Source organism: Notolepis coatsorum (genome assembly GCF_963971535.1).
Source record: "Notolepis coatsorum genome assembly, chromosome: 17".
Classification (NCBI taxonomy): domain Eukaryota; kingdom Metazoa; phylum Chordata; class Actinopteri; order Aulopiformes; family Paralepididae; genus Notolepis; species Notolepis coatsorum.
In genome coordinates, this window is record NC_140181.1 from 31757707 (window position 1) to 31783080 (window position 25374).

Below are 25374 nucleotides of genomic sequence, written 5' to 3' on the forward strand. Positions count from 1 at the left end.
TGGTTTCCAACTGGTTAAGTTTAGGCTAAAAGAAATAAATAAAAAAATAGGGCGAAGAAAACGTTTTTTTCCTATGCATTCCCTTAACAATTGTGTGTATTGAGCCGTACTGTATTGTACCCATTCTGCATCTGGTAATAAAATTTTCAATCAATCATTCCAATAATACACAGTTGGATGTGTTAGTTGGTTGGATGCACTTCAAGCTGCTTCCACATGAGGCAACTTCTCTCAATCATTCCAATAATACACAGTTGGATGTGTTAGTTTGGTTGGATGCACTTCAAGCTGCTTCCACATGGAGTTGTGGGAACTACTTTTTCTGGCGGATGGTTTTTTCAATAAATCTTCGATTAATGTGTGTTTATTGTATAGAAATAAGGTTGGATGAATCTGGCAGTTGTATAAAAGCTTTACACCACGTGCAGTCGTGATTTGTGACCAATAAACCATGCCTAGGGGGGTCTAACGACCCTCGGCTGCGCCTCGGGCCTAACAACCACCCCTAGGCATGGTTTATTGGTCACAAACCACTCCTGCGTGTGATGTAATGCTTAAGTATTAAGAGGTGGTATAGAAATATTATAGTGTAGTATAGAGATATTATAATGTTTTTATGTTGGTGTATTAAGGTGTAGTATAGAGATATTTGAATGTTTTATATTGGTGTATTAAGATGTAGTATAGAGATATTAGAATGTTTTTATGTTGGTGTATTAAGATGTAGAAAAAATAAATAACGCACATCCTCCGTTCCTTGGTGCTGAGCCAAACTGTAAAAACAGTAGTATATGAAACAAAGCGGGGCTCGCAACTCACTTTTGCTCCAAGGTGTTTTAATTGTGACAAATAATAGCAGCAGATACAACGTTTCGACCCTTCCTGTCTTTTCCAAGTACGTATTAAGTGTATTAAGATGTAGCATAGAGATATTAGAATATTTTTTAGGTTGGTTCCAAAAGTCCAGTTTGACGGTATTAGTGATGGTGATCCAATAATATTTCCAGGTAATAAAATTACTTAAAATGAATGAAGCTGTTAAAAAACGATATGCTGCCATCTTCCTGCGCTAACTACTAATGAACTACCTGCATCAGTAGGCATTCAATAAGAGCATGTATAGAGCTACTGTATACAGTAGATAACATTCAGCCACTAGATGTCATGCTAGAGCACCAGCATGTCAGGTGCATACCACATGGGGAAATGGGAAGTAGGGAGGGGATAAATGTAAACAACATAGGGGTGTAACGGTACACAAAAACCACGGTACGGTACGTACCTCTGTTTTGAAGTCAAGGTTCGGTACTGGTTTTCGGTACAGTGGGGGAAAGTTTGGCTTTCCATGTTCCACTCAGGGGTGATGTAGTGTGCAGTAACTAATTGCACTTGTAGGGCTGTCAACGAATATTCTATATTGAAATTAATAATCGACTTGTAAATTTCTTTTTTATTATTATTATATTAGATTGTGAAAAAAACAGCCCCCGGTGGGCGGTCGATAGTGGTTAACATACCGTTGTATTCGTTCGGTACACTACACAGCCGTTCGGTACGGTACGGTACACACTGAAACGGTTCGGTTCGGTACAGATACGTGTACCTTTACACCCCTAAAACAACAACATTCATTTTGGAGCCGGCAATTTCTTTTAAATGATACTTATATTCCGCACCTTTCTAAAAGCTCTGTGGATGCATTACTTTTTTTGATGATTACTCTACATAAATGTTGTCTATAGCACCTTTAAAGAATTAAATTATAAATAAATAATACCATCAATAAAGGGATATCTTATCTTAAGCCATAATCCAGAAATATATGGGCTCAATTATCTAATATCAATACAAACAAAAATGGCTCCTACAGGCATTAAAGGTGCTGAAGAACTGTTGAGCCTTCCCGACCCGAGGCCTACCTGACGAAACACCAGTGAAGTTAGGTGCCAACTTGATAACCCTGGTGATATGCTGGCTCTCCCTGCCTATCTACAGTATCTACACGTTAGGTTGTGGTGCCATTAGGGGCCATGTGGTAGGATATGTAGCATCTATATATCTACACGGTGGGTTGTGGTGCCATTAGAGGTCATGTGGTATGGTATGTAGCATCTATCTATCTACACATGGGTTGTGGTGGCCATTGGGGGCCATGTGGTAGTAGGGTATGTAGCATCTATCTATCTACACGGTGGGTTGTGGTGCCATTAGAGGTCATGTGGTATGGTATGTAGCATCTATCTATCTACACGGTGGGTTGTGGTGCCATTAGAGGTCATGTGGTATTGTTAGGGGTGTAAAAAGTACCCAGAAATTATACTTAAGTGAAAGTATGGGTACGACTCAAGTAGAAGTCAAAGTATCTGTCTAAAAACACACTTGAGTAAAAGTAAAAAAAAGTCCTACTTTTAAAAAGTAAAAAAAAAATTGGAAAGGGATTACAAAGGCATTCACACCACAGCATGAATAATATCACAATATTAAAAACAGAATGGTGTATCCTGAATAATATCACAATATTAACCACAGCATACTGGATTATCCTGAATAATATCACAATATTAAAGGCAGAATACTCGAGTACCCTGAATAATATCACAATATTAAAGACAGAATACTGGAGTACCCTGAATAATATCACAATATTAACCACAGCATAATGCGGATCTGACTGTCTATTCTTCTGATAGCAGGTGTTTAATCAAAGATCCCTGCTTTCTAGTGTTGCACAAGGACCAATCAGCATGGGTATGGGCGGGTTCATTTTCCATTGATGGGGATTTGATTGGCTGTTTACCTGTGGTCGCAGGATTAATAACGTTAACGTTAGTTCGGCCAGATACACAATTAAAATATACTAATTAAAATGGTTGGACCTGTGAGATTTGTACTTTGTAGGTCTGCATTTTAAATGTAAGGAGTAAAAAGTATGTTTTTTTCCTCTGAAATGTAATGGAGTAAAAGTACAAAGTATACAAACCTAATAATACTCGAGTAAAGTACAAAACCCCCAAAACAGTACTTAAGTATTGTAACGAAGTACAATTACTCAAGTACTTTACACCCCTGGTCAGGGCCGGACTGGGGAAATAATTCATACCGGGAGATATAGCGCGAAATATAGCCCCAGTCAGGCCACTTTTTAAGCGGGGGGTCTGGGGGTCCCCCACCAGGATTTTTTTTGTTACAAAGACTTCATTTCCTGCATTCTGGTGAATTTTAGTGCATGTGAATCACAAACTAATGAGCCAACAATTGCTTAGTACAATGTACTGTTATGAACCTCAAATAAAACTGTTGTGGCACTAGCAATGCTACTCTCTCCACCTTCAAAAAGAAAAAAGCAAGAGCACAACATATTTGTTTATTTACTATTATAATACAGTTAACCACTCTCTCCACCTATTCAAACAGAGCAAGAGCACAATACCATATTCACTTTACTGATGCACTACCCATCAACAGTTAAAATAGCCCTTACACAAACATTAAATAACAGACCTTTCATTATTACAAAACTACCTGGCTCACTGCCTGGCTGTTACAGTATTCTGCAGAGTGCCATCTGCCATTCCATTCGCCGCCTCCACTGTCAATCAGTTGTATCGCCTGGTCCCGCCTCCACCAATCACAAGCGGCAGCACGGCTCCATTGTGTGTGTGTGATCCGAAGGAGAGAGTCAGATAGTTCTCCAACTCTGTCGCAGACAGTGAAATCCTGGTTGTTCCCCACCCACCTAGGTTATCTAACTATCGCGCCGCGCCGCCGCCACAACTAGAAACAATGGCCTGGCAAAAAAATAAAAAATTATAAAAAAAAAAAATTATAATTTTTCTTTTTTATCTGTGCAGGCCAGGCCACCGGGAAAACTCCCGGTGCTCCCGATGGCCAGTCCGGGCCTGCCCCTGGTATTGTATAGCATCTATCTATCTACACGGTGGGTTGTGGTGCCATTAGAGGTCATGTGGTATGATATGTAGCATCTATCTATCTACACATGGGTTGTGGTGGCCATTGGGGGCCATGTGGTAGGGTATAGCATCTATCTATCTACACGGTGGGTTGTGGTGGCCATTGGGGGCCATGTGGTAGTAGGGTATGTAGCATCTATCTATCTACACGGTGGATTGTGGTGGCCATTGGGGGCCATGTGGTAGGGTATGTAGCATCGGCAGTCAGCATTGGAGGTGCTGCTGTGGAGAGAGTGGGCCAGTTCAGGTTCCTCGGAGTTAACATCACAGAGGACCTGAAATGGGACACCCATGCAGATCAGGTGGTGAAGAAGGCCCAACAACACCTCTTCTACCTGAGAAGACTAAAAAAGTTTGGCATGGGGCCTAGCATCCTGCGTGCGCTCTACAGGGGCACCATCGAGAGTGTCCTTACCGGCTGCATCACAGCTTGATACGGGAACTGCACTGCTCACAGCCGCAGAGCAATACAGGGAATTATTAAGACAGCTCAGAAAATCTGCGGCTGTGAGCTCCCCTGTATACAGGACATTTACAACAACCGGTGCATCAGCAATGCCCGGAAGATCATAAAAGACCCCCGCCATTCCAACAACAGCTTGTTCCAACTGCTGCCTTCTGGAAGGTATTACCGCAGCCTCAGAGCCAGGTCCAGCAGGCTCAAGGACTCATACTACCATCAAGCCATCAGACTCATGAACACTATCTAGCAATTGATTTTATTGTGTGTATTTATGTATTTAGTATTTTAAGTATTTTTAAGTACTTTACGTACATTTTATTCTACTGTTGCACTTTTTATCAACCACTCTCAGCACTGTCACTTTTTCTTACATCACTATTATGCTGGTTTTTATTGTGTGTTTGTGTATGTATTGTTCTATTGTGTATTTTATTGCCATGCTGTAGGTCGAGGGGGCAAGACCCAAGAATTTAGCTCTTTTTGTATGAGAATATGACAAAGATGCAACAATAAAACAGAATCTGAATCTGATCTAAATGTAGTGTAAACGTAGAGCTCATATCACACAAATGTGTTTTTTTGCCATCCTTTTCCATTATTCCTCACACCTCCTCCTACTCCTCCTCCTGCCCTCTATTCCTCTCCATCATTTCATCATACTTGTTTAGTTATGGATCTCCTCCTTCATCACTTCCCCCCCCCCTCTCCCTCTCTGTCCAGTAGCATGTGTGTTGGTTACAGCTGGGTCTCACTATGTTCATCAGAGTGGAAGATAGTATTCACTCATTAACCTCTGCCATAAAATCAGCCCATAGTACTACTTAGCCCACATCACTGCTTAGCCTATTCCTCAGTGCTGCTATCTGTGTTCAAATGTTACAGTTCTCTATCTATAAATATTACTCCATACTCCAACCACTGATGAAATTTAAGAGAAATCGTTCCACTGTAAGGAGTATAACTGTAGTTACTTTAGCTAGCTAAGTTTAGATCTGTCACAGAGACTTTCCCATCATCTCTGTACCTGTGATGTTATTATAATCTACAAGGCCTGGAGAAGGACACGTCTCCTGCCTCATCCACAGGGGGGTGATAAGGAGCACATACTTCAGTTAATTATCAATGATCTCACTCATTGATTGCTATTGACTGGGATTGGAACTGTCCTGACTGTAGTGAAAAGTTTGTTCCACCATCGTGGAGCGAGGACCGAGAATAGCCTGCTTCGCTTTGATAGGAATGGGTCTTATTAGGCAGCCAGAAGATGCAGAGCGTAGATTAATGGTTAGAGACCATTAGTATGTTTTTGTGTATGGTTTTGTCAATAGTCCAATGTACAATTTTGCTTGTTTGTACAGTGTCTCTCCCCCCCCCCCACCCCCAATGTACAGTTTTGCTTGTTTATACAGTGTTTCTCCCCCCCCCCCCCCCCACCTCCAATGTAAATTACCCAGTATGGTTGTCAATATCCCAATGTACCCAACCCCCCCCCACACAACCCCACCCAACCTCCTCCAATGTACAGTTTCTACGTCAAATGTATATACTCCCTTTTCTTGACTCCTTTTGTATCACAAACAGTACTGTATTTGCAAATCTGGTATGTCATAAATGTATAGATGTAGCAGTACTGACTATCTGTATGTCATGTATGTCATATATGTCCTGATGAATTGAAAATGGGGGACCCTGATGTAAACAAGACGAAAGTCTTTCTCTGGTCTGCATCCCCTTAACAATTGTGTGTATTGAGCTGTACTGTATTGTACCCATTCTGCAATCTGTTAATAAAGTTTTCAATCAATCAATCAATCAGACCATTGAGTGGAGATAGGAGGGAGCCATTCCCCTCATTGCACGGTATGCCAGGTCAAGAATCTTGAAGCGGATTTCTACGGCAATGAGAAGCCTGTATTTCAATAGGCAGGTCACCCCTGGAGCTGTTAGTGGTTCCAAGCCATTCTCACTGACTCGTGTAAACGCATGTAAAGATACCCCAGCTGTGTCTCAGCTAGTAGAGCACTCTGTGTGTTGTGGTCTACTGCCCCCTCAAGTGCTAAGGAGCAGGAAATACAGCTTAAAATGAGAGATCAGAATAGAAATGTCATTACACCATTTGGTAAACACCACCCAAATAGTTTCTTTATTAGTTGTCATACAGAAGTACAGAATACTTTTATACAAAATGCTTCTTTCTGTTTCGCTCCAGAGACTGTGCTAGGCAAAAATAGATAAATATAAAATAAGTGTAGAAGGGTGGATTATCCCTACTTTATGAGAGTGGATATGAACTGTCACCAGGTAGTGGGAGCACAGCAGATCTGGGTCCGGCTGAGTCCCCGACTGTAGTGTAGGGGTACTAGAATTGGGATTTAGCAGAGGGAGCGGATGGGGCTTAGGATGTACTAACCTAGGGATTATACGCTGGTCCTTCTTGCCCTCCAGGGCGACTGTAGTAATTCCCCAAACGCCCACACTTCCCCTAATACGTCCCACACCCTCTCACCCCCGGTGGCAGTAATGGTAAATGATATAATTTCTCCCCAAAGCAGTACCTTTCCTTGTTGACTGGTGGAGACCTGTACAGAGCACCTGCCCCAATTACACATAGGCCATGGATAAGAAGGGGTTAAACAATAATGTACATTAATAAATAAAAAAAAAAAGGGTTAAGCAAGAATGCACATTAATTCACACGCACACAGTGGTCCAATTTATACGCCTCTCCTTTTACTGAAGGTTACATGTATCTGCATGAACAAGTCCTCGTAAGGGTTAATAGGCGTTTCATGTACAAATAACGAGGAGGGGGCAGCACGCTTCGGGAGCCACACAATGGGAAACACTTTTTCTACAATGGTGCCATATGCACTGCACGATAACACAACACAATAAATGCAATAGAGTGGGCCCACACTGAAACAAAATACCTTATAAGTGCCGGCATTACCAAAATAATAAAGTTGGGGCGCCCCTAGTCACTGGTGCACGTGCCAGCTCAAAGTACCTTATCATCTTCGCCCTTAGAGGGCATGCTCTCGAAAAGGAGAAGGTTCGCCGATAATGTTCCAGAGCGCTTGGAGCACTAACCGTACCTGGTGTGAGTGTACCAACCGAGTGCTGGCCTGCTCCCGCAACGAATGTCTGTGACGCGAGGTGGCCGTCGAACGGTCCCGTGGTTGTCACCTGTGATAGCAAGGGGCTGGCTGGGCTGACGTTAGGCAGGCGAATCGCTGGACTGGCGGTCGGCTAGGAGAATGCTGGAGGCGGGTGCGGTCCGGCGACGTCTGCTGCGGTGTCTGCTGCGGGCTCTGTAAGAACGGCGGGGCGACGCGTGAGCTAATTAGGCTAACAGGCCTATACTTGAAGCTAAGCTTTAGTCAGTGTGACCAAACTATTCTCCCGACTATACGTTCTAAACGCAGCACGTGGAGGATCAACAGTGCAGTCCGGCTGTCGTACGTCTTCTTCTTGGTTCAAACGTACCCTAATCACTATACTGGTAATGGTAAGCTAAACTTTCGAATACGACGTTACTTCCCCACAACGTGGCCGGAGTCGTATTTCGCGTGTCCTTGTGATGATGAGCTCTTCGTCCACACGTCCGCTTGCTTCTCTGGAAATTGACGAAGAGAGCGTCCCGTGTATCTAGCTCCTCCTTCATGCCAGTCTCTTCCTCACCTGTCATTTGCCAGCCCAACGTCGCACCAGCTCCCCCTGGCGACAGTCCAGCGTCATGTCCCACTACTAAATGTCAATATTAGGATATGGAGAATCAAAACGGGTCATCAAATTACACAGCGTTATCATAAAACAGTTAGAGCACAATGAATACAGTTAGACACATTGAATTACGGTTGGACATATTCACGTGTCTACATTAGTATAGCAAGTATAAAATAGAAGTCAAGTAAGTAGACAAACATTTTCAGTATTTACATATATACAGTACAATGCTCAATGTAGAGTAGAAGTAACTGAGTTACCATACAATATACTATACAGTGCAAAGCAGAGATGGGATGAAGTACAATTTAGGTACAATTTACTGTAAGGTGTAGTGAGGTATGGGTTGTAGTGCAAATTCTTTACCAATAAATATAAAGTGTGCTTAGGTGTTCTAAAGTGGTTAAAGTGGGTGCTGCAGTGAGTTGTATGTTTAAAGTGAGTGTGTGCGTGTGGATGTGTGTGCTGTGAGTGCATTTGATGGTTGTTACATAGTGTTATTGTTCGTTGAGCATCCTGATGGCCTGGGGATAGAAGCTTCTTCTGAGTCTTCTGAGTTAAAATGTTATTTCCATGGCAGAAACCAGATGAGTAACCAAGCATGGAGTTGCTCCATTGATTAACAGTGAATGAGACTGATTTTGTTTGTCTGGTGACATCACACATTTGACTTTTAGCCTCCTAGGTTTTGGATTGGGGAGAGAGTTCATGGTCACTCATGTTTTTGGACTGCCTTAGACCAGATGACTAACATGGTGACAGCACCACAAGGCAATGAAAAAGAAACAAAGAGAGAAAGATATAAAGTATACCAAAAAGTATACAAAAAGAAAATGGGGCAAAAGAAAAAAAAGGAAAATAAACAGAGATAAAAACACAAGATGAGCCAAAATTTGATCATAAGAGTTATTTAAGATAGTCTGTTATACAGAGAGGGCAAACAATCCTGCATACAGGCTCATTGTGACCTGGCTCTGTCAAATGCTGTTGACAGAATGCATAAAACAACAATAAATTATAAAACAAGACATTCATGTATCTGAATCAATAGCATTTTATTCACAAAATACAACCTTTGAGTAGGAGCTTGAATGAATAAATGAATATTTTATTTCGAACAACATAAAGTAGAAAATAACAATGAAAAGGAAAGGAATAAGAAGCAATATGCTTATCGGGTCCTAGCCCTTATTACAATAAACCCTTAACCAACATTTCTTTCAGTCTTTCAATATATCAAACACTTCATCATTAGAAATACTGTACATAACATCAATCGATCAAGTTAATATACAATCCCTACTGTTAATGAATAATACATTATTGTACAATCATTAGGCTACTGTAACAAGTACAGTAGGTAGGTAACATGACCTCAGAGACAGTAAACTACCGTATACACATCATCATTCATGCACATGTTACGGTAAAAGTGGGAAGTGGTGATTTTGCACATTTCCCGAGAACTGTTCATATTCACCAACGCTGTGATGAAAGTGCAGATTACGCGGTTAATGTGTACATTATCTCCAGTCAGGCTGGTTAACGTGTACCTTATCTCCTGTCAGGCTGGTTAATGTGTACATTATCTCCCGTCAGGCTGGTTAACATGTACATTATCTCCCGCCAGGCTGGTTAACGTGTACATTATCTCCCGTCAGGCTGGTTAACGTGTACATTATCTCCCGTCAGGCTGGTTAACGTGTACATTATCTCCCGTCAGGCTGGTAGATGTGTACATTATCTCCCGTCAGGCTGGTAGATGTGTACATTATCTCCCGTCAGGCTGGTTAATGTGTACATTATCTCCCGTCAGGCTGGTTAACGTGTACATTATCTCCCGTCAGGCTGGTTAACGTGTACATTATCTCCCGTCAGGCTGGTAGATGTGAGAGGAAAACATGCCCCGGCAGCATGAGGATCTCAGATGGTCTTTGAATGACCTGCCAACGGCATGGTGAGTGATGAACAGCCTAGACGCTCTATGAAACAGATTAAGATGTCAACCACCATCTTCAGCAAGTGATCTCTACTGTATTTGTAAGTTATGGTTAGGCATGACGTCTTCAGTGAGGTTAAGGTTAGGGTTTATAAAGATGCAGAGGAGAATGCGTAAAAGGTGATTTTAAAGAATGTGCTTTAATGTAACTCTGTATTATTATGAATAAGCTTCTAATACAGTGAAAGCCCTTACCCTTACTTTAACCCTAACCCCACTGGAGGCGTCACGACTAACCATAACCTAAAGATAGAAATCACTTGCTGAAATACACTTGGAGGTTGAAATCCTGATCTGTTGTACCCTTCCTGATGACTTGTCGTACAGAACTTGTAAGTCGCTTTGGATAAAAGCGTCAGCTAAATGACTAAATGTAAATGTAAAACACTCACCATGCGCCATGGATGCATGTGTGTCTGTGGTGCGTTTTACACTCAAGGTGGTAAATAACCAGTTAAAAGTGCTATAGATAACATTCTAGTCCCCCTAGAGCACAAGCATGTCAGCATGTCTCAACTAGCAGCATGTTTATCCAATCAGGTGCATTCCACGTGGGAGGGGATACATGCATCATGCATGTAAACATTAATTTTGGATCCGCCAAAATGTTTTAATGATAAATTCATAATTCAATCATTTACTTTGGGGAAAAGCTATATTTTTATTCTACACCTTTCTAAATGCTCTGTGGATGTATTATTAAAAAAAATAATTATTGGTCTATTTTTTATCTATAGCACCTTTAATCCCACCTTCACCATAACCTACAGTCTACAGGCCATACGTGCATCAGTGTCTGCAGTAACGGCTGTGGAGGTACGTGTTCTAAGTGTAGCGCTAGCAACGCAAAATTAGGTAGTTACTCTCAGTACAATATATAGCATGAGGTAAAATGTGAGTGTTATTAGGCAGGGCACGTTTATAACATTTCATACACAGAGGCAATTCAAAGTGCTTTACATAAAATACATACAAAGAAATACAAGGAGATCATGGAGTATATAAAAAAAAAAGTCTAAGTGCAATTATCAGTGGGCTGCAGTCACAGTAACTACGTTTCACTTAAAGGCATTGGTGAACATGATGGTTTTTAGTCCTTTTTTTGCTGAATTTTAATACCTGAATAACACATCATTTTCATGTTTTTTCACTTTGTGGTTTGTAAACTGCTCTCAAAAAGCTTTTTTTTCCCCTCCTTTTTTCTCCCATCCGAATGTTAGTCGTTATGCCAATTCCCAATCCCCTTCCTGGTCGCTGCGCACCTACCCCCCACAGTCGGTCTGGGAGAGTGGAGGCTATCACGACCACGTGCTTCCTCCGACACACGTGTAGCCAATCAACTGCTTCTTTTCACCTGGCAGCGCGGACTCTCACTGAGAGGGTGTAACATGTGGAAGGATCACACTACCCCCCTCAGATCCTTTCCTCGCTGAGCAGGCGCCCCGACCGAACTATAGGAGTCGCTGTTTACAACAACCAGGACCCACCCACCAGCTTTCCCACCCCTAACACTGCCAATTGTGTTAGTATGAACGCCTTGCCCACTGACAAATAACATTTATGATGATTACTATAATTATTACCGGCACTACAGACTATTTGCTTTCAAGTCTTTCAGCATAAGGCCAGGCCAGGTCCATGTCAAGTATTAAGTAATTTAGGCCAAGTATAGTCTCAAGTAATTTGCGACAAGCCTTAAGTCAAGTTTGAAGTACATTTTCAAGTCCAAATCTCAAGTAAAACATGAAAAACTATTTATATAGTTTTGGGAGTAGTAAACCATCAATGTTAACAATACAAATGTATTGCTGTACAAACACTTCATCTGTGAATCTTCCAAAGCGTTAACAAAACAATTTAATATGTTGCACAAAATTCTACTTTTCTTTTTGGTGCTGAAAATGTCAGATTCCAAAAGAAATAGTAGAAGGAGTAGCAGAAGCCATATCAGAAAAGATCACAGAAGGTTTTGGGATATAGCCCAACATTCACCAACTAGTTCAAGTTTCTTTATTAGTTGTCATACAGAAGTACAGAATACTTTTATACAAAATGCTTCTTTCTGTTACGCTCCAGAGACTGTGCTAGACAAAAAAGATAAGTATAAAATTAAATAAGTATAGCAAGTAAAAAATAGAAGTCACGTACGTAGACACAAGTGTTCAGTATGTACATATGTACAATGTTCAATGCAGAGTAGAAGTAACTGAGTTACCATACGATATACTATACAATATACTAATATACAATATACTATATAGTGCAAAGCAGAAATGGGATGAGGTACAATTAACAGTAAGGTGTACTGAGATATGGGTTGTAGTGCAAATTATTTGCCAATAAATATAAAGTGTGTTTAGGTGTTCTAAAGTGTGTAGAGTGGGTGCTGCAGTGACTTGTTTGTTTAAAGTGAGTGTGTGCTGTGAGTGCATTTTATGGTTGTTGCATAGTGTTATTGTTCGTTGAGCAACCTGATGGCCTAGGGATAGAAGCTTCTTCTGAGTCTTTCTGTGCTTGACATGAGGCTACTACTAGTATCTGCCAAATGGAAGAATTCCGGTTATGCAGCTGTCCTTCAAAAAGTGACATGTCAATCAAAAAGCAGACAAAGTCATGTTTTGGAACTCATATCCCATTTATTCAGTGTAATCATGTTTGTAGTCTACTCTATGTCTCAATGCTCATATTCTGACATGGTCTGCACAAAATAATAATACAAAAATTAATTACTATAAATTACAGTTTAGTTAGATAACAGCCAATTCTTAACACTTTCAGCACCATAAACTGTCTCCATCTCTGCCGCTTCAAGGCCAGCTTAAAATAGTAATTTCCGTGGTGTTTCAGGATGTTTGCAGAGCTGTGTGTGTTGTATTATAGCTGTGGAGACAATGGTGTGGCTCATTTGACAGACACTACTTGTAGTCCAACATGGAAAAAAAGAGTTTGTTTCTACGCACTGTAGTTTGTAGTTTATTACACGCTAAACATCGCGCATTTCCAAGATAATCCAGTCTTTTTCCATAGATCGTGAGATAAAACGTGTTATGTGCAATAAGCCCGAATCGTTCTGGTTGATTCCCTGAAACCCTGAATACTCCCAAATCAAAGGTATATAACATGTACATATGTACCTTCACAAAATCATCAAAGGGGGGGTCGTTTTAACTCAAAACTGTGATCGTGTTTGCAGAGCATGTTTTACATCCAGTAAAACACAAAACTGTGATCGTTAGAAAAACACGTTTTAGGTTCGGTAGAAGGTATTCCAAAAAGAATAATTCCAAGTGATTGCATCGCCATCGCGATTACCAGTGTATATGTCTATACACGTTTCGATGATAAATAGGCTTCGGCAACGGAATTTCGAGGCGATCAATGTGAATCTCTGTTCAATCTCTGTATCCACGCCAATGCAATTCCAGTTCAGTTCACTGTGGGCGGCTAAGTGGTGCAGTGGGCAAGGCGCTTGCCACTAATGCAGGAGATGCTGGGTTCGAGCCCAGCTCTCGGCATTGCTACCAGCTTGGCTGGTCGTTCATACTAACGCAATTGGCAGTGTTAGGGGTGGGAAACTGGGTGGGTGGGGATCGGACGTTGTGGACAGCGACTCCTACAGGTCGGTTGGTGCGCCTGCGCAGCAGAATCAGGAAGCAACGGGGGCGGCGTGTCCCTCCCACGCAGACCCTCGCCGCTGAGAGATCGCGCTGTGCAGGTGAAAAGATGCAACGGCTACCTCCTTGTGTACCGGAGGGGACACGTGATGCAAGGCTTCGTCCACATTGCAGCCGGCCTGTGGGAGGCATGGCCTAACAGCGTTCGAGACAGGGGAGGGTAGAATTGGACAAATACGAAATTGGGATGGGAGAAAAAATGAAAATGGGAGAAAAGGTAGAAAAAAAAGAAAAAAAAACTATACTGCCACCTGGTGATATTCGATCGGCATTGCAATTCCAACGTATACAAAGGTATCAGCATGTAGTGAGGTCTGTTGTTTTTCTAGCATGTAGTGAGGTCTGTTGTTTTTCCACCTGGGTCCTTCTATGTTACCACATCACTTCCTATCTTACCTGGGTCCTTCTGCTTTACCACATCACTTCCTGTCTCATGTAGTGAGGTCTGTTGTTTTTCTAGCATGTAGTGACTTAAACCAGACTGACTTAAGCCAGAGGAATCCCTCAAACAACTGTTGATTAGACTGACCTAAGCTGGAGGAATCCCTTAACAAACTGTTGATTAGACTGACCTAAGCTGGAGGAATCCCTTAAAAAACTGTTGATTAGACTGACCTAAGCTGGAGGAATCCCTTAAAAAACTGTTGATTAGACTGACCTAAGCTGGAGGAATCCCTTAACAAACTGTTGATTAGACTGACCGAAGCTGCAGGAATCCCTTAAAGGTCCCCTGTCTTATCAATTGCCTTTTCCAGTGTTTAGCATTGTTTTCTAGCAATGGAGGTTTGTATCAATGGGGTCTGTGTCTCTCATTTTGGCGGATTGCTCCAATTCAGTTGAGACAATATCCTCCCCCAGTGAACTAAGCCATTCTGATTTGACTCGCTATCCTACGTAGCAAGGAGCTGATCTGCATAACTAACAGACCTAAGTATATCCAGCTTAGGGAACCTCACACACATACTGTACACACACACACACACGCTCCGATGGTGGTGAAAGGAACATCGGATTAACCCAAGATTCGTAACAAGTCCTTACCTCACATCTGATGTCTATGGTTGTAGCGCAACCATTCGCTCAACAACAGAGCGAGTGGAAATACCGACACTTCCTCAAACGGGTTGACGTGGTGCGGGTGCCGACAGAGAGAGGCAGAGAACGAGCAAATGAGAGGGAGGGAGAGAGAGACAGAGAGGGAGAGAGAGGGGGACAGGAGCACCCCACACACACTCCCGACCTCGTGTGCAGGGCAGGAGCTTCTCTCGGGGAAACACACTCAGTCGGGAGCACTCGCATATCACTGTCAACCTGCTGCAAAATATCATTGCGCACGCTCCCACGCGCGCGCCTGTATTCCGATCCGTGCAATAATATTCACAGGGGTATATATTGTCATTTGAAACAAGTTACCAATGCATTGTCCCGTGGGATTATGCCCTCCCGCTGGAAATTAATTAGTATCCCCCTCAATCTCTCTATGTCTCTCTCTGTCTGCCAGTGCAGACTGTGGGTGACTGTCACTCAAAGCACATATGGGCGGAGCCCAGCCCAAAACAGCTTAAAATCTTGAAGTGGAAAAATGTACTTGAGTACTTGATTAGAAATACGAAACAATGCATTTTTTTTGAAAAAAAACTTACAGATGTGTTCATAGACTCACAGGAATTGTGTAACATTGCCCAAATAGTGAAAGGAATAGCAAGACACGGGACCTTTAAAAAACTGTTGATTAGACTGACCTAAGCCAGAGGAATCCCTTAACACTTCCGGCGCCAACAGCAGAGGGCGCTGATGGCCCTTCAACGCCAGTGCTTTATCCAATGTAGGATAGGACTTATTTGTGAGTGCTTAAAATATATCAAATATAATAGCAATAGATCTAAATAACACGGTGATCATCAGTGAGTTGCTTCCAGTCAACATGCACGAAACAGATAATTTTTTCATACATATATTTCCGTTTTATACCGTGATGAATATGAATATCTGTCTCATCTCAATAAACTCCAGCAAATCGAGCTTCAATGTATTTAGTTAGAAATCGTGCCATTTGTCGCTTGATTTATGAATCGTTTTCAAATAAATGCTAGATTATCGATATTATATGTGTCATCATGGGTGAACAGAAGCGGGGTCTGAAAAATCACTTCTCCGTACTTTGGTCGGCGCGAACCTCACACACATACACACACACGCTCCGATGGCGGTGAAAGGAACATCGGATTAACCCAAGATTCGTAACATAAAGTCCTTACCTCACATCTGATGTCCTGCAAAAAGATTAATCCAATTCCTGATCGCCATTCCAAATATTGATCGTGTTTATTGATCCAACGTTATATGTCCAAAACACATAATCCACGCTGCTCCGAGTGTCCCCAGTCAATGTGTTATAACGATACTGCATGCCCGAGAAGTCAAACCTGGACCGGACTTCTTAGATTGATGCACAGTCCCAGCCAGAGGGATTCCAATGATGTGCAATACCATCCAGGAGACGTTAGGCGGCAGGATTTGCCCTTTGCGAGCTCAGACCCATTCCCAATGATAACGTCAGGCTGGATGGATGAAAAATGAATGGATATAGCGAATAAAAGAAATATCGATTAAAACCGGGGATTTCTCGGGTTTGGCGCCCGGAGCATGGCGAGTTAACCCGATTTATCTCGGGTTTGGCCTCCAAAGGGCAAACCATTGATTAAACTGACCTAACACTTAAATAACTGTTGATTAGACTTGATTAAAGGTGCTATAGTATAGATAACATTCAGCCACTAGATGTAGCACTAGAGCACCAGCATGCCATTTATCCAATCAGGTGCATTCCACGTCGGGAAATGGCAAGTAGAGAGGGAATAATAATAATAATAATAATAATAATAATAATAATAATAATAATAATAATAATAATAATAATAATAATAATAATAATAATAATAAATTCAATTTGTACCGCACTTTATATTTGTGAAAATCGAAAAATGTGCTACAGGAGATAAAGATAAAAAGTTAAATGAATAAAAACAATTAAAATTAATAAAACAACCAATGAAATGGAAGAACATAAAAATAAATAATAAATAATAATAATAATAATAATAATAATAATAATAATAATAATAATAATAATAATAATAATAATAATAATAATAATAATAATAATAATAATAATAATAATAATAATAATAATAATAATAATAATAATAATAATAATAAAATGAATAGAAGTAAAAATAAAAGTAAAAGAATAATTCAGGCAAATGCCTTGTTAAAAAGAAATGTTTTTAGGCCCCTTTTAAAAACCTCAACGGACTGTGGTGCTCTCAGATGGTCGGGGAGGGCATTCCACAGCCGAGGAACAGCTGAGCAGAAGGCCCGGTCACCCATGGTGCAAAGGTGTGTCCTGTGTATGGGTTGGAGTGTATTTGAGTGTCCAGAGCGGAGGGAGCGGGTGGAGGTCGGGGGAGCGATGAGCTCCCTTAGATAGGAGGGGGCGTTGCTGTGGATGCACTGATGGGTGAGGAGGGAGACCTTGTATTCAATCCTGGAGGAGACAGGGAGCCAGTGTAGGGAATAGAGTATGGGTGTGATGTGATCATATTTCCACACCCTCATCAGGATCCTAGCGGCACAGTTCTGAATGTGTTGGAGCTTCTGGATGCTCTTGCTAGGGATCCCGATGAGCAGTGCGTTGCAGTTGTCAAGCCTTGAGGAGACAAATGCGTGAACAAGCTTTTCCGCATCTGGCAGGGTGAGTGTGGGATGGAGTCTTGCTATGTTTCTAAGGTGGAAGAATGAGGTTTTGCACAGTTGCTTAATGTGGGAGTCAAAGGTCAGGTGGGGGTAAATTTTTATGCCCAGGTTAGTTATTACAGGTGAGAGGGGGGGGGGGGGGTTCTGGCTGGAAAAGGTGATGCTGGTTATTGGGGATGATTTGATTTGGTGTGGGGTGCCGATTAAAATGGCTTCTGTTTTGGCGCTGTTTAGTTGTAGGAAATTGTGACTCATCCACGCCTTTATCTCCTCAAGGCAGGTGGTCAGTGTGGATGAAGGTGATGACGGTAGGGGGGCAGAGGGAAGTGGGGCAGTCCTGAGGTAGAGTTGGGTGTCATCTGCGTAGCAGTGGAAGGATATCCCATGCCGGCTGATGACACGACCAAGGGGGAGCATATATAGAGTGAAGAGGGTGGGGCCGAGGACGGAACCTTGGGGGAATTTGCGCCCCCCAAGGAGACGCGCTCAGTTCTGTCTGTGAGGTAGGAGGTGAACCACTGTAGTGCAGAGTCGGAGAGTCCTATAGTGTTGTCACGATACTGGAATTTCGAACTTCGATATGATACCTTGAAAAGTATCGATATTCGATACCATTTTCGATACCACAGGGAAAATGGTTCAATCTTAAAATGTAAAAAAAAATTATAATAATAATTTCTTTTATAAATTTTGCTTTTGTTGCTGGTTGATTCTCCTCAGCTTCTCTCTGGTACTATAAGAGAAGATAAATATAACACTTTTAAAACCCTTTGTTTATCTTTAGATCACACATTTAAAAATAACTGTTCATCTCACTTCAATTATTTTTATTGCAGAACATGGTATTTTCTCAAGCAGACAGATGTAAACACTGTAATCTGTGTTGCATGTACCTGACAAACTGAACTGTTTGTATTACAGTCATATTCCGACTTAACTGAATGCACGTGTGTGTGTGTGTGTGTGTGTGTGTGTGTGTGTGTGTGTGTGTGTGTGTGTGTGTGTGTGGACTACTGTACTATTACAGGTATTGAAATGAACAATGCAACTTCCTTATAAAAAAAAATTATTTTTTTATGAATAATTAAATATCGATATTTCGGGAAATGAGTATTGAAACCGTTTTAAATATTCATAATCGATATGTATTGATTTTTCAATATTTTTGACAACACTACTATGGAGGAGTGAAGACGGTCCAAGAGGATGGTGTGGTCGACCGTGTCGAAGGCTGCTGACAAGTCCAGGAGGATGAGGAGGGAGGGGGAACCACTGTCAGCAGCCATCAGAAGGTCATTAGTGACCCTGACCAGCGCTGTTTCCGTGCTGTGGGCTGAGCGGAACCCGGACTGAAATTTCTCATATAAGTTATTGTGTTTGAGGTGTTGGTGAAGTTGGGCGGCCACTACTTTTTCCAGCACCTTGGAGAGAAAGGGCAGGTTGGAGATGGGCCTGTAGTTAGAAAGAACTTCCGGGTCGAGGGTGGGTTTTTTCAGGAGGGGTGTAATGATGGCTGTTTTTAGAGCAGGTGGAACATGGCCGGCTTGGAGGGAGTGGTTAATGGCTGTGGTGATGAGAGGACTTATGGCAGTTATATGTGTTTTTACAAGGGCTGTGGGGAAGGGGTCAAGAGAGCAAGTGGATAGTTTCATTTTGGTGATAATGTCCTCAACCTCTCGCTGCGAGATGTTGGCCAAGCAGCGGAGAGGCTGGGAGATCCCTGGCTGTGGGGCGGCGGTCAGGGGAGGTGGAGTGGAGGAGTGAGAGAGGACGGAGCGGATGGTGTTGACCTTAGACCTGAAGGCGTCAAAGATGCTGTTGCATTTATCGTCTGTGGTATCATTGTGAGTGGCTGATTGTGGTTTGAGGAGATTATTGATGGTGGAGAAAAGTTGTTTGGAGTTACCGGGGCTGTTGTTGATGATGTTGGAGTAGAATGATGTTCGTGCATCTCTGAGGCCTTCCGGTGGTCTCTGTATGCCTCTCTGTGGACAGTGAGCCCTGATGCCTTGGAACGGCGCTCAAGGACACGGCATGTTGCCTTCAGTTTCCGCAGATCACTGGTAAACCAGGGGGAGGAGCGTGAGAAGGAGACTTTTTTTATTTTGACAGGGGCATGAAGATCCAGGAGCCGGCTCAGGGTGCTGTTGTACAGGTCAACTGATTCAGTGGCAGATGAAGGGGTTGCAGAGAGATGATGATGGAGGTCCAGGGCTATGGCGTCAGGGTTGATGTTTTTGATGTTCCTGAAGTGAATTTGGCGTTTGGGCTTGTCGTGGGGGGAGGGGAATGGCAGCTCCATTGAGATGACCCTGTGGTCAGACACACCCATCTCATATACCAGCAGAATACATGATTGCAAGATGTAAACAACAACATTAATTAAATAATACTTTTTGGGGGTGAAAAGCATTACTTTTATTCTACACTTTTCTAAAGGCTATGTGGATGTATACAAAAAAAAGATAAAAATATTATTATATAATAAAGTTATCTATATAGGGAGGTGTAGTAGTTACGTCATTTTCATTTTTTCGTGTTCCACCCTCTGTCCAACGCAATGTATTTCCCCATTGCCCATTTCTAAATCGTCTCGTTTAAAACAAATAAAGCATGGACATTTGCATGGTGTACCTTTCTGTGCGTATTCATCCACAATCTATAGCTCAAAATGAAAATATTCGCAATGAATCGTAAAGGTAGCAAAATAACAACGTTTATGTTTTCGTTCACTGAGGAACTACACTCACTTTGGCGCTGCTGACTGACGTCACCACAGCGTAGACTCCTGGCTTTAGTCGCAGACCTAGGATCAGATTTCCCTTACCTTCCATAAGCTTAACAATTCGTACAATGGGAAAATAACTGACCCTGAATCTGTGGCTAGTATCTGTTTCACCCAACACTAGTGCTCCGGTGATCATAACCATTTATCTCTAAAGCGAACCACTATTTTTAAAAGCCACAACCACGTTACCATATTTGTATTTATCATTTTTATCGTATAACGCTATTTCGCTGCATATTAAATCACTGTAAATACTAATGTAAATCATTGTTTCGTTGTACATATTGTGTATAGTTTATAATGTTATTGTTTTTCACGTAACGTTAGTAGCTTGCTAGCCGGCATTCCCGAAACTCCTCTACATTTAAAATGGTTCTCTCCTCTTTGTATACTTTTGTCCTCACCAACAAAGTATTCTGCCAGGGAACTTATGGACACGACAGTAGACAATTGCTAATGTCTAGTATGTTAACTTTAGCTAGGTAACGTTAGCTAGCGTGGTATCAGCTGGCCGTGATGTGTATTAGGCGACAACACTGAATGGCAGGCATTTTCCTGCCGTACACTGGTAAGTGTAGTTATTTTTTAATGACAAATTAAAAACCGTACGGTATAACTACCTTTATTTCTACCAATAATGCTTAAACAATAATGTTAGTGGTAGAAGGGAACAAATTTTGTGCAAAAATGGAAGCTTTTCAATTTCCATGTGGCAGAATTGTTACAATAGCCGATAATCCATTTTCCCAATGATGAATCCCTATACGGGTGGAACAACCAGTGACGTCAGACTACACCTCCCTATAGCACCTAACTAATGCCCCTTTTCCACTGCATGGTACCTACTCGACTCTAGTCTACTCTGCCTTTTCGGTTTTCCATTGCCAAAAGTACCTGGTACCGGAACAAGTGGAATAAACAAAAAAGGATACATTCACTGTGTATTCTGCCTCATTTATTGATGAAACAAAACCTCATCAACATCACAATTTACCACCAAGAGCGGAGAGTTTAGTCTCACAAAAAGATAGCTGATTTGTAAGCTTGTTGTTAGCTTACATGCTAATGTAATTGCCTTTTACCATTATAAGAGTTAGCATTGTGGCTACTAGTGTACATAGCGTGATCAATATAACTCGCTATTGATTGTTTGTAACTAGTAACATTAATGCTAGTAGAATAGACACAACATGAGGTAATCATCATCATCCATTTTAAACTGGTTATTACCTAATGCTAACGTTAGTAGAATAGACACGAGAGGTAACGTTAACGTTAGCAGAATAGACACGAGAGGTAACGTTAACGCTAGTAGAATAGACACAACGAGAGGTAATGTTAACGTTAGCAGAATAGACACAAGAGGTAACGTTAACGCTAGTAGAATAGACACGAGAGGTAACGTTAGCAGAATAGACACAACGAGAGTCTGGTTCTGTGTCGTATGGTTCTCGCTCGGCGTCACTACTGCACTATACTTCACTCGTGCACGCGCACTGAATAAAAAATTCCACAATGTACCTTTACATCCCAACATTCGTCTGGCCACACCCCCATCCGCTTACCTACATAAGCAGGGGTGTGGTCACCTACTCACCTCCTTCTTCGCTTTCACCACAAGGAAGTGCCTTCGGTAGATCCCCACTTGACGAGGTTGTTAGTAGAAGAAAGTTGGAAAACAAGAGATACGTTGACATCATATCTTTATTTTCTCCCTCACTATTTTAGAGAAAATACGGCGATATTGTCTTCGTTACTGGAGTGTCTGGAAGATGATGATCATTCTACACCTCCACCGGGTTTTTTCGTATTAGGAGCTCACGCCGCTGACATGCTTCCCAACTACAATCCTCCTTGCTGCGGCTGGATGGGGTAAGACCCTCCAGCAACACAGCTGGACTGTAGGACGCACCGACTGTTGTGAGAAGCGGTGGGTTCCAGGTTGGGTGAGTAATGTTTGCTTGCAAGCACCACTTGTCTGTTAGTGCTATGGGGGCTAGCTGACAATGTTTACGAAAACCGGCCCCAGATTAGGGTCCTCTGTTCAGCTTCTTAGGCGACGGTGGAGGATCTTGGTTTGAAGCCCATTATAGTCAACTAGTGGGCCACGACCAGTAACTGGTGATCCCAGGATTCTCTGGACGAGTGGATGCTTCTCTGTCACCGTGTAGGCCCCATCTTTCATATACAAATGAGAGTATACCCTAACGAGGAAATGTGGGCATGGATGTTCGTTATCGGAAGATCCATGTTCAAGTCGGCTGCAACCCAGATGGGACTGGTGCTGGCTCCGCCGGATGTCTGGTAAAATCACCGTTGTAAACTGTGTGGACATCTCTTTTTCTCTTCTCTCTTAAAGGTGAGGAGGGTTTCAGACGGCGGCCTGTCGGAAGTGTGGCTTGTTATATCGTTTGTGTACGAGTTCAGGTGATAGCTGCTTAGCTTGCGTGCTAGTTGTGGCCTACCTGTTAGCCGCGCAGCTGTTAGCTGCGGCGTTAGCTCGCTGTGTTTACCAGGCTGGTATACGTTAGCTTGTGGCTATCAGCCGTTCGGCTGTTAGCTTAATGCTACACTGTTGAACGTTCTGAGACTATAACATGCTTTAAACACTCTGACTACGACGTCATCTTTGATAGAGGGTGTTAGTCGAACCTACCGGGAGCCCGGCCGGCGAGGACTGCGTCAACAAGGAGAACCGTAGCGGCGGGGTGGAGCAGCGACGCTGCCTGTGTCGTCAAACACAGGATGCTGTGTTTACTATCGGTGCCCTGTTAGAGACTGCAGTTCGTGTGGTCTGCGCTCACGGTAAGGAAAGGTCCTGACCAGACCTTAAAACGCGTCTTCTTCCTTCCCTTCTAATGTTTTGTAATAACGATGTTTTCCAAAATGAGTGTTGCTGCAATACATTTAGGATACGACGCGAGTTGTGTGTGAATTGTCTTGTCACTGGTTTTAGCTTCTCCATGCAAATCGGGTTGTTTGTTACAGATGTAAAAATGATCTGGTTTGTTGTGTTGAGAAACATCATGTGTGTTCATGTACTGTGTACTCACAACTAAGGGGGTTAATTTAACCTATAAAGCTATGCTCAGTGACATATGAGTGAAGAATGAATTATTTTCTCAGCCTGTAATGACAATGAACAGTGTGTTCACATATTAACGGGTTTACCTGTTCAACTGGCCGTATTAAGGGTAAGGTAGGAGGAGTGTTCCCCCCGGTTCCCTGGGGACTTCCCCACCCTCCTCTCAGACATGTTGTTACAATATATTGTGTCACTGTGTGGTGGGATACGATGTAACCCTTAGCTTGGTTGCTGGGGTTGTGCTAAAACCGCTTGAGAAACTATATTTTCCTAAAGAAAAGATTGTTTGGTCACTTTTCGTGTGTGCTTAGCAAGGCCTGTGGCCGATACTAATCGAGAATTGTGTATTCTCTCATTATGAAAAACGGCGTTCCTCTGTAGAGTGTATTGCCATTTTTTGTGGTGATAAAGGGTTGTGTGTGTCGTGTGATCTACAACTGGGTTAGGTTGGCCACAGAAGCACATGTGTAAGTCTGGTACCGGGGCTCTTAAGGGGGCCCTCTCTATTCTGTGTTTTTTCCTTAGTAAAAATCAGATAGCAGGTTAGCACATGAGCTGTCGTAAAGGGGTGAACTGGTAATCCTTTCCTCCCCTTTTGACGGGCAGGGGTTCCAACCTCCTGTCCTTCAAGGTTCCTGTCACGTTGCTGTTCGGCACGTTACAGGGTAAGAGGGGGGGGGGGGGGGGGGGAGTTTCCTGGTCCCACGCCCTGGAATATTGGGCGTGTGCACTGCAGAAATTCCCCCGCCATAGAGTACGTCACTGTGCGCGTCTCTGTTGGTAAGACTTCCGTGAGCTGTTCAGGTCCATATGATGGATCTGTTTCAGGGAGTGGTCAGGGCTCCTCCTCACAAAGCTCCTACTCGGGCCTTCTGTGAGTTAGGACTCTCCTTCCATGTGAGGGAGCCTCCTCAGAGTGCAGAGCCTCCTCCTCAGATTGTCAAGGTGAGTAGAACTTCAAAAAGGAGTCCTGCTCTATTGTGTGTGTATTCGATTCAATTCGATTATTGAGTGTGTATTGGTTCAGTGCCTCCTCCTCGGAGAGCCCTAAACCAAAATGTTACATGGCTCAATGTTGCAATATATTCTTTTCAATCTATACAGCTCGCGTGGGAAGTCTCTCTGGGGATTTCCGTCTCCTCCCTATGGGAGGGTGGTGGGATGTAAAAATGTAAACTATTTTTACCCTCAGCGGCGTCACGAGGGATTCATGTCGGTCTGTGTTCTTTCTTTTTTGAATAAAAAGAGGAAGGTACATGAAGCACGACGGCTCCGTGTCGTTCTCCCAGGCGACTTGGAGGAACAATGTTTGGTGTCTTGCTAGACTATCCATTGATGTGTTTGGGTCTCGACGCATACATAGTGCTGGCTCAGGTGTGTTTCTGTGACAGAATCACACAGGGGCTAAGTGCGCCTTGGTTGCTTGTTAAAACAGCGTTTTTATAGGGCAACTGGGATGGAGTTTTGTCTCTTCTGAGCGCCAGTTTACTAGGTAGTCTTGATGAATTCTCGTTCATATCTGGGGGATGTTAACGGAATAGATCTGAACATAGGTAGAGGGGTCTCACGCCCTTGGGGTGGGCCACTGAGCACGGTCTAAATGAGGACCGTCTGGGTGGCGCCCTCTTTTCATGTTTTAGATCGACACGCATACCTACCCCCTCTCCTGGAGTGGGCATGTCGGCGTGGTTAGGACACGGGACTGGTCTGGTCACGCTGGTCCAGGTCAGTTAACCCGTTGTCCGCCGGGGATGCAGATCTGCTGTTCTGGTACCCTGAGGGACTTGTGCTTTTTTCGGGGGGGAAAATGCCAGGTCGGTCCGGGTGTCACAGGGTTAGGCGCTATGGAGACCCTTGTTGGGTACATATTGTACTCTGCACTATCGTAATGGCTTACGGCCATGCCAACCTG

At 42.8% G+C, this 25374-nt stretch overlaps 1 protein-coding gene across 1 annotated transcript in view; it reads right to left on the reverse strand.

Annotated features, from left to right (window-relative positions):
• LOC311243992 (high-affinity choline transporter 1-like) overlaps nucleotides 1-25374 on the reverse strand; it is a gene marked incomplete at both ends in the record, with an annotated part of 103827 nt that overhangs the window by 9966 nt on the left and 68487 nt on the right. Inside the window, 3 exons of the mRNA XM_084333400.1 lie at nucleotides 17446-17542; nucleotides 18760-19574; nucleotides 19700-19901. Coding sequence (XP_084189526.1) covers nucleotides 17446-17542; nucleotides 18760-19574; nucleotides 19700-19901 — 1114 coding nt within the window. The remainder of the gene's footprint in view (nucleotides 1-17445; nucleotides 17543-18759; nucleotides 19575-19699; nucleotides 19902-25374) is intronic.